At 42.2% G+C, this 19,565-nt stretch overlaps 1 protein-coding gene across 3 annotated transcripts in view; it reads left to right on the top strand.

The window, feature by feature from the left end:
• Window positions 1-19,565, top strand: part of RELL1 (RELT like 1) — a 67,465-nt gene that overhangs the window by 14,407 nt on the left and 33,493 nt on the right. The window contains exons 1-2 of one of the 3 annotated variants that reach the window (XM_036260539.1): window positions 5,184-5,240; window positions 7,516-7,586. The exons of 1 other annotated variant lie outside the window; for it this stretch is intronic. In XM_036260539.1, the coding sequence (XP_036116432.1) occupies window positions 5,187-5,240; window positions 7,516-7,586 (125 nt within the window). In that variant the 5' untranslated portion in view covers window positions 5,184-5,186. Of the gene's footprint in view, window positions 1-5,155; window positions 5,241-7,515; window positions 7,587-19,565 lie in introns of those variants that run through there. One more of the 3 variants, XM_036260549.1, reaches the window with a different exon arrangement.

Here is a 19,565-nt window from a genome sequence, read left to right as displayed (position 1 = left end):
TCTCTTTGAAAGTATAGTGATCTACCATTTAGATAAAAACTCAAAAAATTTAAGTGGGAAAGACTTGAAAAAATATAGTGGAAAAGAAAACAAATTGTCAGGTCAGTGCCTTATTGTTTGTATATTTATATTGTGTTTTATAGTGTAATAATGTAGAAGTTATACCACTGTGTGGTTTTGTTTGAACCTTGTCTTCTATAGTGTAGACCAAAGATTTCATAGCATGGTCTCTGCCTCTAGTCAGTGTAAATATCTTGTATGTATATATGTTATGGATTGCAGTTAGAGGTAGTCGTCAGTTTCTAGTATTCTGGCTTAACTCTACAGCATTAATATTACTATTAGGTTGAACTGTAATTTGTAATCTGACCACTCAGAGATAACTAGTATAAATATTCTGGCATCTTTTTCTCCAACAAAGCTGAGATCTTGTTAGTTCAAACTAATGTTTTATATTTGTTTATTCACTTAACATTTTTTTGTTAACAAAGTGAGGTCATTTTGGACAAAGGGATATGGCAAAGCTGATTCCTTCATACAAATTATTTCTATTGTTTTACAAGTCAGAGGGAAGTTTGGGATTTCTGAGAAGAAATGAACAATCTCAACAGTGCTCAATGTAAATTAGAATTTGATTTTGCTTCTTATAAATGGTAGCAGGCTTTTAAAAAAAATTGTACTTGATGCAAAAAAATTGACTCGGAGAGAATATTACTAAAGTGTACCTTCCCTTCCCAATAATTGATTCACTAGGACAAAATATTCTGTCAGTCTAGATGTGTTACTGAATTAGATGAGTAATGATCGCCTGTAGATTTTCTACTCAAGACTAACTCAACTAGAGGTGAACTATGGGCGATCTCACTTCATGGAACTTTAGTGAATGTCAAAACTGTTACGCCACACTTCAGAGGTGATAGAGCACAGACTATGGGCTTTGCAGCCAGGCTGCCTGGATTAAAATCTCCCCTCTGCCACTTGCTAGCTGTGTGACCTGAAGCGAGTTGCTCATCTCTGTGCTTTGGCTTTCCTATCCGTAAAATGGGGTTGAAAATAACAGTACCTACCTCATAGGGTTATTGTAAGGGTTAATGAGTTCATACCTGTAAAGTACTTGGGATGGTAATTGCACGTTGTGTGCATAAATGTGTGCTGATTGTTAATAGTATTTTTCTTGCTACTGTTTTTCAGAGTTCTTATTCAGTTATATGCCAGTGACTTTCCTGTGTATTCCTTCCCCTTAAAAATCAACATCTCTATATCTAGGGTTTTCCTAATTCCGTTTAATCCTTTCCTTGACTTTTTGAAGTGATCTTTGTTTTCTGTCCCAGTCTCTCTTTGCTTGGCTTTCGCTATCTAACAGCACTAGTGGAGACGTCACATCAGGGGACTTCATGGGACGGAGCCTTGGCGCTCCACGTTTACTCATCCTTGTTTTCCAGTTCCCATATTCCCAGAAGGCAGGCCACGTGCCAGCCCTGCAGGAACCCTGCCTGACTTCACCTGTGACTAACGGGAAAACCCGGTGTTGAGGACTTTTGCAGCGTTCTGTTTCATCTGCGTCCACTTCCTGTTCCTGGAAGAAAGAGAAACCGCAGGGCTGGTGTCAGTGTGTGGGAGCCGCGGCCTGGAGGGCCTGAGGAGCAGGGTTGTGGCAGCTGCCCCCTCACCTCCAGGCTTATGTAGTTATTCTGTCCCCGACATTTAGCACTGCCTTCTCCAGTCTGCCTCACGCGGCTCACCGTCCTTTCCTGCCTGTTGGTTTGGCATCAGCTGAGCCGTCCGCTTTGTGAGGAGAGCAGTGTTTACACTTATTACCACTGATAGCAATCATCATGGCAATCATAGCTAACATTTACTGAGCACTGACTCTGCGCTGGGCACTCAGGTAAACCCAAGTTCATCTTACTTCAGACTCAGAAACAATCCCACTGTTGTCTTTATTTTAGAGAGAAGGACATTGAGGCACAGGGAAGTTAACTGACCTGCCTGGGGTTTCACAGCTAGGAACCAAGTTGAATAAATACAGTGCAGCCAAGAGAAAGCTGGCTTCCGCTTTGACCTCATTGCTTTCTAGGGCACAGCTTTGGTTCAGAGCATGGGCCCTGATTGCAGCAGACCTGGGTTCAAATCCTGGCCGTTCCCCGGATGAGCATCCTTAGCTTCAATACTTTGTTCTTTAATGTCTCCATTTTTAAAGTGGGTTTAGTAATAACATCTATCTAAGAGTTGTGATGATTTAAAAAAAGATAATGCTAGTAAAAATGCCAGGTACATAAATAAGCACTCATTGCTTATTAGTAGTTGGTGGTAGAGTAGTTGAACTTCCCAGAACCTTGGATGTAGGCAGGGTGAACCCTTTCTTACCAGTGCTGGGCCATCTTCCTCTTTGAAGGCCTTGCTGAGCTCCAGCCGGCTCAGCAACACCTTGTTGTCCCACATGGATGATTTATGTTTTCTTCTGCCCTGCGGAAATTACTTGGCTGGATTCCAACCCTGGCAGGGGTGGGTTGTACCTGGAAACCAGGGACCTAGCTCCCTGACGCCAGCCTTTACTCCAGCTCTCTCTCTCTCTGATGCTCCAGAGGAGTGACTGGTTTCTGAGGGAACCCCTAAACCTGGTCTTACTGTTTCTGCCTGAAGCAGGCCACCTGGGCCTATCCTCTTCCCATTTGGTGGTTTTATTCTGGCACTTGCTGTTTAGCTTCTTCCCATAGTTTAAATAATTTCTAACCAACTCCTTGCTTGGCCTCTTGTGAGGACTGTGCATGAGGACATCAGTTAGGAATCGCAACCCCATGGAAAGAGGGCAGTGTCCTTGGTGAGGGTATGTCAGCTTCGCTCCTTGAGGACGTGGCAATTTAGAATGTGATGGTGTCCTGTGAAAATCCAGCGGAGGGCCAATTCCCAAAGCTGGTTTTAGCAACGTGCTGCTATTTGTGGTCTTTGTAGGAATCTTTGCTAACTGGAACCTTCTGTGGATGTCGATGAGCGCAGGCTTGCTGGGATATGTATGCCTTTCGGAAAGGGCTTACCCAACAAGTGTGTAAAGCTTTGGGGTGTATCAGTCATCCAGCTTTGAAAAAACTTATGTTTCTAAAAAAATTGTTATTAATTAATTAATTTATTTTTGTTATAGATATCTTCTTTTCCCGCCATTGGCACCCACCTCCTCGCTCCTGTCCCCCCAGCCTTCACAGTACTGTTGTCTATGTTCGGCCATTGGTTATGCATATATGCATATAAGTTCTTTGGTTTACCTCTTATCTCCCTCTCCCTTCCTCTGAGGTTTGAATTTATGTTTTTAAACTTAAAAAAAATTTTTTTTTCCTTTATTGATTTTAGAGAGAGAGGAAGGGAGGGGGGGAGAGAGGGAGAGAGAGAGAGAGACATCGATGAGAGAGAACATCGATTGGCTGCCTCCTGCATGCCCCTCAGAGGGGATGGGGCCCACAACCTGGGCATGTGCCCTGACCGGGAATCAAACCAGCAGCCTCTTGGTGCATGGGTCGATGCTAAACCACTGAGCCACACCGGGCAGGCAGAATTTATGCTTTTAAAAACTGTTGGCATTTGGTATATGGGAGTATAAGTACATTAAACATTCGGTCTTACCAGATAGTATATTAAAAACTCTTTACCAAGTACAATGAGAGTGGACATCTGATCAGTTACTGGCGGTCCTTCCCGAAGGTTGGCATCTGCTTTCACAGGGTCAGTGTAGCAGAGGTTTAAGGTGCTCCCACTGTGTTCCAGGAACTGATAGGGATTGGAGGTATAAAGACGGGACATCCTCCCCTCTACTTGGGGAAACAGGCAAGTGTGACATAAATGGAGATTTTCCTGTGAATTCTGTGTCCCGTTTGGTTGCCACCGAACGCTGAGCGATGTGTGCTGTGGTGAGATGGGCAGGGTGGTGGTGGCAGTGGCTCTGCGTTTTGGTTCTGCCTGGCCCCTTTCTCTGCATCTACTCAGCGATGTCATGTTAGGCTACCGACTTATTTGCAAAATGATATTTCATCCACCCTCTTGGCTTCTTCCTTGGGATTAGAGGTTTCAGAAAAAACAAGGAATGTGAAAGTATCAAGTGGTATTTGGGTGGGAACTTTCATATCTTATATGGTGACTCTTGCTAAAGTGTGTGATTGAAGATATTCTTCCCCCTTCCCCTCCCTTTCCTTTCTCCTTCCTTCCTCCCTTCTTTCCTTCTAAAAGATTTTCAGATATCATGTCATCAACATGGTTAGTATAAAGTATGTTTGTGGCAATTATTGAATTGCTTCCAAGTACAATAGTTAGTGGCTAATAACATGAAAACATATGTATGTGGGCAAGACATAGATAGAAAAATATCTTCCTTTTACCTTCACAATAGTTCTGGATGGGTAAAATAGAGTTATACTTCAGAGTGAGCTTTTGCTTTACGCAGTCAAATTAATAATGAGAAATTTTATGCTGCTGAGGTTTTTTTTTTTCTTTATCCTCACCTGAGGACATTTTTCCATTTTTTGTTCAGATAGAGTGTGAGGGAGAGAGAGGAAGGGAGAGAGAGAGAGAGAAACATCGACGTGAAAGATCGAGTGGCTGCCTCCCGCATGACCCAACCAGGGCCAGGGACAAACTGCAACCGAGGTACATGCCCTTAGTGGGAACCGAATCCAGGTCTCTCTGGACTGCAGGCTGATGCTCCAGCTGCTGAGCCAAACCAGCCAGGGCTGTTTTTTTAAATGAAGTCAATACAAAGTTCATCTTGTTATAGCTGACTTTAATAAATTTTCATGAAGATGATTTTTTACATTAAAAATTCATGCAGATTCCAGTGTTTATCATGCATAATAGGGTCATATGAAGAGAGGCAGCTTTTTAGGGTTTAAAGGCATCAGAGTGGGGGATGTGGATCTGGGCTCCAGCCCAGCCTTGTGGTCAGTTGGTGATGGTTTAACTTGCCTGTTTACTGTAAGGCATGTGTCACTCACTGGATACAACTGAACGCTACCTCTGCTGTTACAGACACTGTTAGATAACTTGGCTGAGAGTACAAGGCCTGGGGTCACATTGCCTAGGTTACATCCTGTCCCACCTCGCACACACATTAGGGCTTGTTACTGAACCCTGTGTGCCTCATTTTCCTCATCTGCAGACGGAGTTAATGAGAGGACCTGCCTTACCGATGTCGTGGAAAGGAAATGAGCTTGCACATGAAGCATCTGGAGCAGTGCCTGCCACGCTGCAAACACTCAGTAAATGCGGCCTTACAATTATTTTAATGTAGCAACTCATTCTTCATAACACACCACCTTTTTTGTTGTTGTTGTTAATCCTCACCGAAGGATATTTTTCCATTGAGTTTTAGAGAGAGTGGAAGAGAGGGAGGGAGAGAGAGAGAAACATCTATGTGCTAAAGACACATGGATTGTTTGCCTCCTGCAGGACCCTGACCAGGGCCAGGGATTGAACCTGCAACCCAGGTACATGCCCTTGATGGGAATCGAACCCTCAACCCTTTGTTTCGCAGGTCGACGCTCTAACTGCTGAGCCAAACCAGCCAGGGCTTGAAAAGACTCTGAAATGAACATTAGATTTCTGAAGTTCTGTTGCTTTAAGGTCACTTCAAACAAATGACTTTTAAAAGAATCCCATTGCTTTCTTGAATGGCCACAACTTACAAACTGCAAGGCACAGAAAGGTCCACAGAGTCGCACTCCACTTCTGTCCTCCAGCCAGCAGCCTGTCCCCTGGAGACAGTGCCATCACTAAGTAAAGATTTTTAAAAAATCCTCACATGGACAACTGAAAACAACAAGAGAAGGAGGGGAGTCAGGGGAAGGGGCAGGAAAAAGGAAAAGAGGAAGGGGAGATTCAGGGAGGTCCCAGGCTCTCCTGGTCCCTGCAGCCTCTGGCTTACAGGTCCTCTCCGAGGACCCCGTGCTGTGTCTCCCCGCACGGGGCCTGCTGAAGGCCCTCAGCTTTCTCTGCCTTAGAGGTGCAGTCATGGTGTCCTGGCCTGTGTGCCACTGCAGGTGCTGGTGAGCTGACCTTGCTCTGGTCTGGGGTGAGGCCAGGTCAGATGAGCCTTCTGTTGTCTTCTGAATGGAAACCTTTGTTTGAGGTACTCTGGAAGGTTCAGGAAGAGTCCAGAAGTTGAGATTCTTGGCTTCTTACAGCACAGCGATGCTAAAGTTAATCAGTCCTCTCCCTAGGAGCAGCTGTGGGGCTGTAGCTGCTGTCTTTGTGCAACTGTGTCTTGGTGCCCTTGAGGGAATTCTGTTTGGTCAGGGAGTTCCGAGCCTTAAGAAATCACTTCAGTTGGTGATTCTGAGACAATTGTGGAGAATGCTAGAGGCTTTCTCCGACTCTGCAAAGTTAGTTTCCCCCACTCTGGTTTACATAAAAACCTATAATGGTAAATATTTGTAGTTTCCATCATTATTTTTAAGTATCTTTTTAAAAAATATGTTTTTATTGATTTCAGAGAGAGGGAGAAAGAGAGGGAGAGAGAAACATCTGTCAGCTGCCTCCTGCTGGGTATAGAGTCTGCAACCCGGGCAAGTGCCCTGACTGGGAATTGAATTGGTGACCTCTTGGTGCACAGGACGATGCTCAACCAACTGAGCCACATGGGCTGGGCTATTTTTAAGTATCTTTGTTTCTTTATATGTTGACATCACCCTAGTTTTAGTCCTTTGTTCGGTAGCTATCTGGGGTTCAGGAGTGGTTCCAGTTGTTCTCCAATTTCCTATTTGTGAAGAGTGTTTGTTTCCTTTTTATCCACCCAAATTCAGTTTTTCTTTTGAAATCTAATATGAAGTTCCTTTCCCGCCCTGGATTACACTAGTTACTGCCCTTCTCAACTCCAGTGGAACATAGAGAAAAAAACCCACAGCTTAAGTATGGGTTGTGCTTCAAACATGCCTTATTGAGTAATTGAATTGGAAATTAAAGTGCATTTTCACACTAAAATGATTTAAATACTACAAAAGGTATTTAAAAAGAATGATAAAATAAGACTTTGTGAACTTTTATTACAGAAAAGTTGAAAGAATAGTAAAAGGGATACTTGTATGTTAACCACTTAGATTCAACATTTTGCCACATTCACTTTTTTCACCCTACCTGTCTTTCTGTCTCTCTACTTTTTTTGCTGAACTAGTTAAAATCAAGTTGTAGACATGTCACCCTTAAATCCCTCTATTGTGCATCTCAGAGGATTGACTTCCTCTGCATAACCACAATACCATTATTATACCTAAGAAAATAAATAAGACTCTAATGCTACCTACCCTAGTTTCCTCAATTGTCCTCAAAATATCCTTTGTAGCTGTTTAAAATGTTGAACCAGGCTCCGATCAAGGTTTACTTATTGGTTACATTGGTTCAAAAAAAGGTGTTTGAATGTTCATTAAGCTAGGTGTGGGAGAAGGGAGGGAACTGTCTTGGGCACAGGCAATATTTTGAAATCTTTGGCTATTTGCTCCCTCCCAGTTTTCCCCTCTCACCCTTAATTCCTGTCTCCAGATTCTAGGGTGCTCCTGCTGCCCTGAGCTCTCCATTTTGGCACCCCCAAAGGTCCAGCTGAACTTACACAGGTATTAGCAGAAACCTTGGACAGCCGCAGTTTTCAAGGGACCAACTTCCAAACGCCTCTTAGCCAAATGCATCTGTCAGCCATGGGTTCACGGCCAGGCATTGTTGATTTATGCAGGTTTTGCTGAGAATGCTGTCTAGGCTTCCATCTGTTCCCCAAGTGGTCTTTGCTACCCAGAATTAGAGTTCTGTGCTCCTGGATCATGGTAGCATCTCAAGGACTTTGACAAAATAAAGGTAACTGGCTACCTGCATTGGGAGGGATTTTGTGTCACTGGTGCATAGACTCTGAGCTGGCAGGTCCTATCTGGATGTCTCTCCCTACCCAGTCACAGCTGCGAGTGGGAGAGGGTGGGGCCATAGCAGCTGTTTATCTGGGAGGCGTTTGGAAGTTGGCAGCTGCCTGAAGTTTCACTACAAAATTTAGCACTTGATTTATACACTGACTTCCACTGTTTTCCAGTTTTTGTATAAGCTCATTTGTTCTCTTCATACATTTTAAGCTTTTTAAATTTGTCTGGGAAAATGCTGTCTTAATAACTGGCACTAGGGGGATGATCTTAAAAGCTCTATGACTTTGGTTATCTCTATGGCCAAAAATAGAAATTATTTGGGGATAAGTTTGTTTTGTAGAATTGCTTTACGTTCTCTTTTTTTGTTAGTGTAGTTAATTGATTTAAACTGTTTAACTAGTTAACTTAATAAAGGAGGTCATTTTGCAGGAGCTAGTAGATCTGGTTGTGAACACCATCCTGAAATGTGATCTGCCAGGGTTTTCGTCCAGGCTTTTACTAGCTTTTAATGGTGTGACCTTGGGCAATTGATATACCCTCCTGAACCTTCTCTGTTTCCTGTTCTCTAAAATAATAGTACCCACCTCATAGTTGTAACCATCTGAAACCCTTGGGGCTGTGGCCTAAACTCTGAGGGTCTAAGCAAATATATTAAATGCTTATGCAGTAAGCTCAGTGGAACAGAGATTGTAAATAGCCTCACATTAGATCAGGGTAGGCTTTGCTACCAATGAGTTTGTCAGATTTGATTTTGTTACTGTCCAAAGGCCACATGCCCAAACCTTCGAAAATGCCGAAACTGAAAATGTCAGAGGCTGGAGTACAAAGGGTTTTTGATAGAGAAGGCGCCAAACTGAGAAGATGGGCACCTTGGTGGCTCTTCAAATCCACCTTAAGAAAGCACAGAGTTCAGGCTTCTCTTACACCAAGGGAAAGGAAAATGTGAGGGGCTGCTTTTGTGAAAAATCAAGCCCCAAGCAGAATTCCTTGAATGATTAGCATGTTTAAAGTGGGAACTATTAGCCTGAAGGCCATGGAATAGTGCAGGCCCGAGCAAGATGGAGTCAGAGAGATGGGGCATTTCACTTTATTACAGTTTTGCTATGAAATGAATTTATTTTTGGATAGTTTGGATCTTGGTTTGTGGACATAGAAGGGTGGGCTTGTGTTTTTCTTTCCAATAACATCAACCCAGAGTGAATTGTAGATGGGGTTGTATCTGTTGGGGAAGTTGTGGAATTTTGGGTACCACAAGGGACATCGGTACTATCTTGTAATTGTTCAGCTGAGCAAATCTAGGCCCAGAGAGGTAAAGTGACTTGTTCAATATCATGGAGGTAACAGGTGGCAAAGCTGGATAAAGAAAAAACCCTTTAGAGAAATGCATGTCTAGTGATCTTAGTGATTTGAATGTTTGCTAAAAAAGGAAAGGAAAAAAAAGGATGTGTGTGTGTGTGTGTGTGTGTTGTGTGTGTTTGTGTTTAAAAGTTCTTTTTCAACCAAGCTTGGTGTGGGTTATCAACGTACTAACCAAACCCCTTTCCCACCACAGAGTTGTTGGGTCACTCTGCTGGGAAAACCTGGTTGCTGAGAATGCAAACCTTTTCCTGATGAAAGGAAAAGAATAAGTATCAGAATCATCAGCATGCTCTTGACCATGGTTGAAACAAAACTGTTTGGGAGAAATCACAAGGCCTTCTTATCTGGAGTCTCTGGTTATTAGCATCATCTTCCCCATTATTTTAGTAACCCTCAAGCAAAGCCCACTGGGTTTGAGGAATGCCATTTCTGCACCATTTCATCTCAGCTCCTTTTGTTACTGGTCCAAAGTTCATGTGCTCAGTGCTTCAAAAGGCTAGTATTCAAAATGTTAGAGTTTGGAGTAAGGAAGGATTTATTTATTGATTGAGAAGGCCCAATTGAGAAGATGGGGGCTTTAAGAGGTTCCTCAAATCCATCTTTTGAGAATCCAGAATTCAGGTTTCTTTTATGTCAAGGGAAAGGAGAATGGGAGGGGCAAGAGGTGACTGATGACCTTAGACCTCTGGGTACAAGTGGGATCCAAGGAAGAGTGAGTAATCTCTAAATCTCTCTGTTCCCAGTGCACTGACCCCTGCTAATCTGAGTCTGGTCTTGAGGCTCCTGAAAATTTTTGATAAACAATCATTAATTTGAACATATTTCCCCATCTGTTCAGGAGAGGTACCTTGGGGAAGGGGAGCTGGCTATTTAAAAAAAAAAAACCTCAAGTTTCAAGCAGAATTGCTCTAATGATTAGCATATCTATAGCAGAAGCTATTTGCCTGGAGGCCACAGGAAAAATGCAGGCTAGAATTAAGACAGAATCAAAGAGACTAGGCATTTTTCACTCTGTTACATTCTAACCCTTGGAGTCAGTTGGAAGTACAGGTGTTTCTTGGAAACAAGCTAGAAAATGGCTTTTTCTCAACAGGTGTTGCTCAGTGGATTGAGAAGTCCCAGTTCAATTCTGGTCAGGGCATATGCCCAGGTTGCAGGCTCGATCCCTAGTAGGGACCATGCAGGAGGCAGCCAATCAATGTTTCTCTCTCACATTGGTGTTTCTCTCTTTCTCTCCCTTCCTCTCTCTCTTAAAAAAATCAATAAAAACATATTAAAAAAGAAAATGGCTTTTGATTTTTAGGGGGATGACTTTTAGCCATTCCTTATACTTCCTCTTCAGTTCCTTGCTGTCTTCAGTCTTTTTTATCTTGTCTCTTCTTTTGTGACCTTCTCAATGGGTCTTGGCAAAACACACATACATAGTGAGTCCTCAGAATACGGTGAATTCATTCAAGCTAGTGTAGGTAATTAAATAAAACCTTTGGGGCCTAGGAAAAACCCAAGGTATTTTGATAAGTGCTGTCTTTTTTGGACACTTTTTCCTTATAATGTGGAAGCGAATCACATTTATCAGTGAGAACTGAGAATTCCCTATTTCTAAGACTCTTGTTGGGCTTATTATTATTATTTTTTAAAAATCATCACCCGTGGACATGTTTGTTTTTTTTTTATTTGTTTGTTTTAAATTGATTTTAGAAAGAGGAAGGGAGAAAGAGTGATACAAGTTGTCTCAGAGGTAAGGAGTCTGCTCCAGCAGAAGTCTGGGCCATCATTAATCTCCTTTGTGGTCCCTTCAAGTTTCCCAAGGCCATCCCTAACCCCTTATCTTTATGGTTCCTCGGGGTGTCAGGCCCAGGGTTTTTAGAAAACTGCTTGGTGTTTACGTGCAGGAATAACTGGTCAGAATGGAGTTTAATTTTGTTAAAACATTATTAATTCTTTCATTTGAGAGGGAAGGTCAGTGACGGTGGACAAAGTGTAGAGTTTTGCAATTTATCCCATAAACTGCTTTGGAGTCTGGAGTTGGGAATTTTCTTTTCCTTTTTTTTTTAGCACCATTCCTAGTGAAATATTATTTGATAGCTACTGATTTTTAAATTTTTCTTTATTGAATTTTATTTTACTTTATTTTATTTTTTAGAGAGAGAGGAAGGGAGAGGGAGAGAGAGAGAAACATCAATGAGAGAAAACATCGATTGGCTGCCTCCTGCATGCCCCACACTGGGGATTTGGCCCACAACCTGGGCATGTGCCCTGACTGGGAATCGAACTGGTGACCTCTTGGTTCATGGGTCAATCACTGAGCCACACCAGCCGGGCAGGAGTTGGGCATTTTCAAAACATACCCTGCTTCTTACTGTTCTAATTGGAACCCATAATTTTGAAGTTTGGCAATCATTTAAGCTATGAAATACAAAAGCAAATGAGCATCAAACATTTTAACAGCATAGTAGCTAAAATGTTGTTGGAAGAAAAATAATTGAAATATACCTTAAACAGGCACTTATAGTTGGATGATGCTCTGTTACAAGCCCTGTTTTACATATTTTTAAATAAAAACCTTCAAGGCTGAAAGTTTTTCTGAAAGAAAGGGTTTATTGAGCCAGAAAAAGAACCAGGTCTTCGGGCATGCAGCCTACACTACCAGTAGTAGGACTAGATGGAGAAGACACACATGTCCACCATCCTCAGGTAACGGGCCTCTTTCATCAGTGAGTTTGGGGACAAAAGGTGTAGGTTGTTTTGAAATAATTTACATTAAGTATAGATTGGGGGGTAGGAGGGAGAAGGTGAAACAGAAATTTCTGGGATAGCTGACTAGTCCCTAAGGAAGAAGTATTTGATGCTTCCTTTGGGTCCTGGGGTGGCACCCTGGGCAGCAGTATGGAAAGTTCATGCCTAAGCAAGATGTGATGGCATCTGGTGGTCCACTGTTTTAGACAAGAGCTGAAATAGCTGCCTGGAAGTTGATTCGAAGCTTCACCATACGTCCTTTGTTGGTTTAAGCCTGTGGCTCTGTTAATTGACTTCTCTTGACTCTTCCTCCCATCCTCCTGCTGTAATTTAATTTAGGACATCTCAGAATTTTTCTTTTCTCATTATGCAGACAGCTAGGCTTTGAGAAGGTAAGAGAAAGCAGAGTACAGGCAGGCAGGATCCCAGCTGCCTGTTTTGAATCCAGGCACTGCCACTGAGTAGCAGTGTGTCCTTGGGAAGCTTGCATTACCTTTCTGTGCCTCCTATTCCCTGTCTGTCCGTGGGTATAATATCACTGCATCATAGGTTTATGGTGAAGATTCAGTGCTTAGCATAGTGCTGGCTCATGAATGCTCCATCAGTGTGGTAGTTGCTGTTAATAGTAACGAGTAATAAACTCTTTGCACCATATTTACCTCACTTCTGGAACCATTCCACCCCAAACCATTCCCTTCATTACTCTGGCTCAGCCTCCTTTTGTCTGACCCTGACAGCTGGTCCCTTATAGTCCTGGGCTTTTCAGTTCCCATGGCCCTCTCTGCATGGGTTAGCCCCCATTAGAGGTTTGGGGTGCACAGGTCAGCTGTGCCCCGTGCCTTTGCACAGTTTTTGTTCACTGGCCTCTCCCATTCCTCAATCTCTGAATAGCCTCCCTGTGTCCACAAGCCCTCTTCTGCTCTGGCTGCCCCAGTTCTCAACAGATGCCATCTCTTCTTCTCTTCTTGTATGTTAAGAGAAAATAGAGGCTATCAGGCACCTGATTCCTGAACTTCCTTCTGCCCACTAAAAAGGACTCTGTCCAACTCATCACCCCTTCTTCAGGAATAAGTGTTTTTTTTCCTGTTCAAGTGTTTTGTCCCTCTCCTTCATATGGAAATCATCTCCTCCTGCCTACTCAAGGTTATCTTTCCCTGTTCCCTCTCAGACTCTCCCCTTTGCTCTTTCTGTACATGATACTTGCAGTTCAGCCACTTAAAGGCCACAACAATAAAGCTCCAAATCAAAACCCCTTGCCCTCATCCTGAGGGTGGGCTCCTCTACCCTTTTTGCTCATAACTTGACTTCTAGAAAAGAGTAAACTGAGCTCAGTGTCTATTCCTCAACCTAAGGAATTCAGTCCTACCTTCCAGTCTGTTGAAAAAGTGCTCCCTCCATGGCCATGAGGACCTCCAGTGCATTGTTTTTCCTTCCTATTTTATTTTAAAAATGCATTTTATGTATGTATGTATTTTAAGATTTTAAGTTTATTTCAAGAAATGACCAAGAAACAGAAAGGGAGTAAAACACAGCAAGGAGTAAGTTTAAAAAAAGTCCAGGTTGCTTTCTAAATTAGAAACTCAAGATTTCCCACATGTTCTTAGAAACATCTATGTGGCCTAATTTGTGTTAGTTCTATATTCTCTGTCTGTAAAAATACTTCTTAGTTTTCTTCTTCTTTTCATTGTGGTAAGAACACTTAACGTGAGGTTTACCCTGTTCACAGATTTTGAAACGCACAACATACACTGTTAACTATAGACAGTGTTGGACATCAGATCCCTAGAAATTACTTATCTTGCATAACTGACACTTCATACCCACAGGAACAATGCCTTCCCATTTCCCCTGTCCCCGCACCTGGCAACCAGCGTTCTATCCTCTGCTGCTAAAAGTTTGACTATTTCAGTACCTCATGTAGGTGGAATCAGGCAGCATATGTCCTTCTGTGACCGGTGTACTTGACTCAGCATAATGTCCTCCAGGTTCATCCTGTTGTCACCTGTGACAGGATTTCTTTTTTTGAGGCTGACTAGGATTCGATTGTATGTATACACCACATTTTCTTTGACCGTTTATTCACCGATGAACATTTAGAGTGTTTCCATAGTTTTGCTATTGTGCATAATGCTGCAGTGAACATGGGCGTGCAGATATTTCTTCAAGATCCTGATTTCAGTTCTTTTGGATAAATACCCAGACATGGGACTGTTAGATCATATGGTAGTTCTATTTTTAATTTTTGAGGAACCTTTATACTTTTTTCCATAGCAGCTACACCATTTTACATCTCCTTTCTATTTTAGTTGTTCTCTCTTGCAGCGTTTGACCTAGCTGACCGCTCATTCCTTCTGGAAACTCCTTCCTTTGTGTCTTAGGGTGGCACTCTGGGTTCTTTTCCTCTGCTTCCTCATGGAATAGATCCAGTTGCTCAATAGATATTTCCATCTGAATGTCCCCCTGTTTATCTCTATCTCAACATGCTCAAAACTGAACTCGTGATACTGTCTTCTCCACGCCAAGTATATTAGTTTGCTGGAGCTGTAACAAAGTACCACAAAGTGGGTGGCTTAAAATAGAGAAATGTATTGTCTCAGTTCGGGAGGCTAGAAATCCAAGATCAAGGTTGGCAGAGTTGTTTCCTTCTGAGGGCTGTGAGGAGGGATCTGTTTCATGCCACTCTGAGCTCCTGGTGGTTTGCTGGCAATCTTTGGCATATTTTGGCTTGTAGAGCCATCATCCCGATTTCTGCCTTTTATGTTCACATGGTGCTTTCCCTGTGTGAATGTCTGTCTACATATTTTTCCTTTTTATAAGGACACCAGACTTATGGAATTAGGGTTCAGTGTAATAACCTAATTTTAACTTGATTACCATTGTAAAGATCTTATCTCCTAATGAGGTCACATTCTAGGATACTTGGGGTTTGAACTTCAGCATATAAATTTGGAGGGGGGCAAAATTCAACCTGTAACACCGAGCAAACTCTTTTTCCCTCCTAGATATTTTTAGTCTCAGTGAATGGAACCAATGTCCACCATGTTGCTCAAGCAGAAATGTGGGCATAATCTTTGTTATGTCACTTGGCCTTGTATTAATTAATGAGGATTCAGGCAAAATTGGAGGCAACATTTTGGAATAGGAGCCATAATATCAAACAGGTTTACAAAGAGGTCTGTGATTCCCAGATAGCTGTCAACCTCTGCTCTATATCTTTTTTTAAAAAAAATTTTAAATGCCGACCATCTTGGTACAAAAGTAGTATGTAGCTACACGTTTTAGAAAAGTATACAAATAAAATGGAAAATTATTCTATTACTCAGAATCACTTAATAATTTGGGCATTTCTTTGTATGTTTTATACCTTTATGCTTTTTTTTTTTTTTACTAGTTGGGTTATACTTTATGTAAGATTTTGAATCTAACTTATAAAATTCAACGTTAGATCATAAGTGTTTTTCCATATTTTCACAATTTCTTCATAGTTTTCTTTTTTCTTTTTATCTTTATTGTTGAATGTATTACAGATGTTCCTCATTTTTCCCCCATTGACCCCCTCCTCCCCACTCCTGCCCCCCTCCTGCCTTTCCCCACACTGTTGTCTATGTCCATTGGTTATGCATATAAGTTCTTTGGCTTATTTCTTCCCATCCCCAAACCCCCTTCTCTTTGAAGTCTTTGCTAGGTTTGTCAGTCTAGCAACCAGTTTGTTCTTCTTAATCCCTCACCTTTTCCACCCATTCCCCCAACCCACCTCCCATCTGGCAACCAACAAAATGTTCTCTGTATCTATGAGAATGTTTCTGTTCTGCCTGTTCATTTTGTTTGTAGATTCAATTGTTGATAGATATGTATTCATTGCCATTTTGTTTGTTCATATATTTTATCTTTTTCATATAATAATGGTTTGGTGGTGATGAACTCCTTTAACTTTTCTTGTCTGGGAAACTCTTTATATGGCCATTGATTCTAACTGACAGCTTTGCAGGATAGAGTAATCTTGGTTGTAGGTTCTTGCTTTTCATCACTCTGAATATTTCTTGCCACTCCCTTCTGGCCTGCAAAGTTTCTTTTGAGAAATCAGCTGACAGTCTTATGGGAACTCCCTTGTAGGTAACGAACTGCTTTTCTCTTGCTGCTTTCTTTGTCTTGAACCTTTTGCATTTTGATGATGATGTGTCTTGGTGTGGGCCTCTTGGGGTTCGTCTTGTTTGGGACTCTCTGTGCTTCCTGGACTTGTATGTCTGTTTCCTTCACCAAGTTAGGGAATTTTTCTGCTATTATTGTTTCAAATAGGTTTTCAATTTCTTGTTCTCTCTCTTCTCCTTCTGGTACCCCCAAGATGCGGATGTTGGCATGCTTGAAGTTGTCCCAGAGTCTCCTTACACTATCCTCATTTTTTTGGATTCTTTTTTCTTTTTGCTGTTCTGATTGGGTGTTTTTTGCTTCCTTATATTCCAAATCGATGGTTTGCTTCTTGGCTTTACCTACTCTACTATTGAATCTGTGTAAATTATTCTTTATTTCATTTAGTGCCTCCTTCATTTCTGACTGGTCCTTTTTTATGCTCTTGAGGCCCTCACTAAGTTTGCTGAGGTTCTCACTAAGTTCATTGAGCATCCTTATAAGCAGTATTTTGAACTCAGCATCTGTTAGGTTGCTTATCTCCATTTCGCTTAGTTCTTTTCCTGGAGATTTTTTCTGTTTTTTCATTTGGGACCTGTTTCTTTGTCTCCTCATTTTGGCTGTCTCCCTGTGTTTGTTTCTATGTATTACTTAACGAGAAGTATGGGGCTCGCTGAGACCAGATGCTGCTTGTTTGAAAGAATTTAGGAAAAACCTGAAGCAGGATCCAAGACAGGCCAATCCTATGATAAAGCAACTGGCAACAGCTTGGGTAGGCCTGAAAGTTGGGTGGGGCGGGGCCTCAGGGAATCAGCAGGGCGGGGCTACCAGTGTGAGCCATGTTGCTGGAGTCCTAGATATCGTGGCTGTCTGCCGCCCCAGGGAAGGGTTCACCAAAGGAACAAAGGCCTCTGACTACACATCTGTCCCAGAGAAAGCCCCCTCTCCAGCCCTCGCTCCAATGCCAAACAGCTCAGTTCTTCCCTGTATGTCTCTGGCGCCCCTCGAGCTGCCTCCCCTCCAAGCTTAGAGGGAGTGAGTCCGATAAGTCCGTGCGCGGGCCCTTTAAGAGGAGCTGCCTGGGGCTTCTGTCGCCTCAGCCTCCCTGAGCCTCAGTTCCTGCTGGTTTTTCCAGCCAGAAGTTATGGGGATTCTCTTTCTGACACTAGAACCCTGAGCGGGGCACCTGGTGTGGGACGGGGACCCCTCAGTCCTCAGGAAGGACCTTCCCAGCCGAGGTGTCCTGATTTTTATCCGCCACATGTGGGTGTGGGGCCAGCCCGTCCGCCTCCGTCCCTCCTACCAGTCTGGATGTGGCTGCTGCTTTAATTTCGTAGTTGTAGGACTTCCAGTCAGCTTGATTTCAGGCGGTTTTGAGTGATGGTTTTCTGTAGTTTGGTTGTAACTTCGATGTGGTTGTGGGAGGACGCGATACCCATTAACCTATGCTGCCATCTTGACCAGAAGTCCTTTTCATAGTTTTAAGTGGTGCATTTTATTTTATGAAATGGTAGACCATGATTGACTTAGATGTTTTCTTATTATCCCATTGTCAAACATGCAGGTGCTGCTAATATTTGACTTTTATAACTAACACTGCAATAACCTTTGCTATTCATTTGGACTCAAATAAATAGTTTGTTCATGATTCAGATATGATTCAGCTGGGGATGAAGCAAAAAGATGGATACAGTGTCTTTAAGTAAAGTATTAATATACATTGGAGGAAAGCTAAACTTGCCTAATTAACAAATGATTTAGGCATTATTTATGAATAGCTACTTGTAATTTAAATTTTTCTTCATTGAATTGCTAAGGTAGATTACAGTCGAGTCTTCAGTCAACATTTTGCTTAGTCATGCTTTTTAAAAAATTTAATTTAATTTTTTTTTTGGTACAGATGTTTCTTCTTTTCCCCTCATTGACATCCTCCTCCCTATCCCCCCAAGCATTGTTGTCTATGTCCATGGTTACACATACATGCATATAAGTTCTGTGGTTTATCTCTTCCCTTTCTTCACCCCTGTCCCCCTCTTCTGAGGTTTGTCAGTCTGTACCCTACTTCTATGTCTCAGTGCTTAGTCATTCTTTTTTTTTATGCTCACCCGAGGGCATTTTTGCATTTATGTTCAGATAGAGCGTGAGGGAGAGAGGGAGGAAGAAAGAGAGAGAAACATTGACATGAGAGAGACACATCGACTGGTTGCCACCCACACGACCCCAACCAGGGCCGGGGACAAACTGCAGCTGAGGTACGTGCCCTTAGCTGGAACTGAACCCAGGACTCTCCAGTCCGTGGGCCGATGCTCTAACTGCTGAACCAAACCAGCCAGGGCTAGTCATTCTTTATATAATCTATAAAAGGCTGTCTAATGGAATTTTTGGGATGATGAAAATATTTCTTATCTGACCTAATATGGTAGCTAATTAGCCACATGTGACTATTGAACACTTGAAATGTGGATAGTGCAACCAAAGAACTGAATTTTTAATTTCATCCAATTTTAATGGACTTTAATTTAAATAGCTATTTGTGGCTGGTGGTTACCATATTGGATAGTGCTATTCTATGAAGGTGATGACTAAACATTTTTATAGTGCTTTACCTTTTTCTAGACACTATTCTACACGCTTAACATTATTTTAAAGAAATATTTTTTCTTCATTGATTTTTAAAGAGAGGAAAGGAGAGAGAAAAATAGAAATATCAGTGAAAGAGAATATCAATTGGCCACCTCCTGCATGCCCCCTACTGGAGATTGGGCCCACAGCCTGGGCATGTGGCCTGATAGGGGATCGAACTGGTGACCTCTTTGGTGCATGGGTCGACACTCAACCACTGAGCCACACTGGCCCGGCTACATGCTTAATATATTTAATCCTCATAGTGACTCCATGAGGTAGTCTTTCAGTTACTAGTGCTGTAGAACAAATTACCTTCAAGCTTCGTGGCTTAAAACAACAATCATTTATTTTGTTTGGGAATCTACAATTTGTTCATCAGACATACCTCATTTTTGCTCCATGGAGCATCAACTGGGGCTATAGGATCTACTTCTAAGATGGCTCAGTTACATGATTGGCAAATTGATTACTGTTACTGGTTTATCTCCTCAGGGCAGCATGAGCTTCCTAACAGCATGGTGTCTGGGTTCCAAAATTAAATGCACCAAAGAGACAGGAAGTGGAAGCTGACAAAGCATCACTTCCAACATGCTCTAATTGTCAGGCAAAGCACAGAGTGTGTATTCAAGGGGAGGAGGTGTAGACCTTACCTCTCCATGGGAGCTATATCTAATTGTTTGGGGCCATGTTTTAAAATCATCATAGAAAGGTACAGTCATTTTGACACCTTTTTACAGATAAGCAAACTGAACACAGAGCATTTAAATAACTTGCCCAAGGTGACAAACTTAAAAGTGGCCAAGCTGATATTTATGCCAAGCAGTCTTGACCTTTTAACCTCAG

Source organism: Molossus molossus, unplaced genomic scaffold (assembly GCF_014108415.1).
Source record: "Molossus molossus isolate mMolMol1 unplaced genomic scaffold, mMolMol1.p scaffold_m16_p_1, whole genome shotgun sequence".
Taxonomy (NCBI): Eukaryota; Metazoa; Chordata; class Mammalia; order Chiroptera; family Molossidae; genus Molossus; species Molossus molossus.
This window is presented reverse-complemented; position numbering and strand designations above follow the sequence as displayed.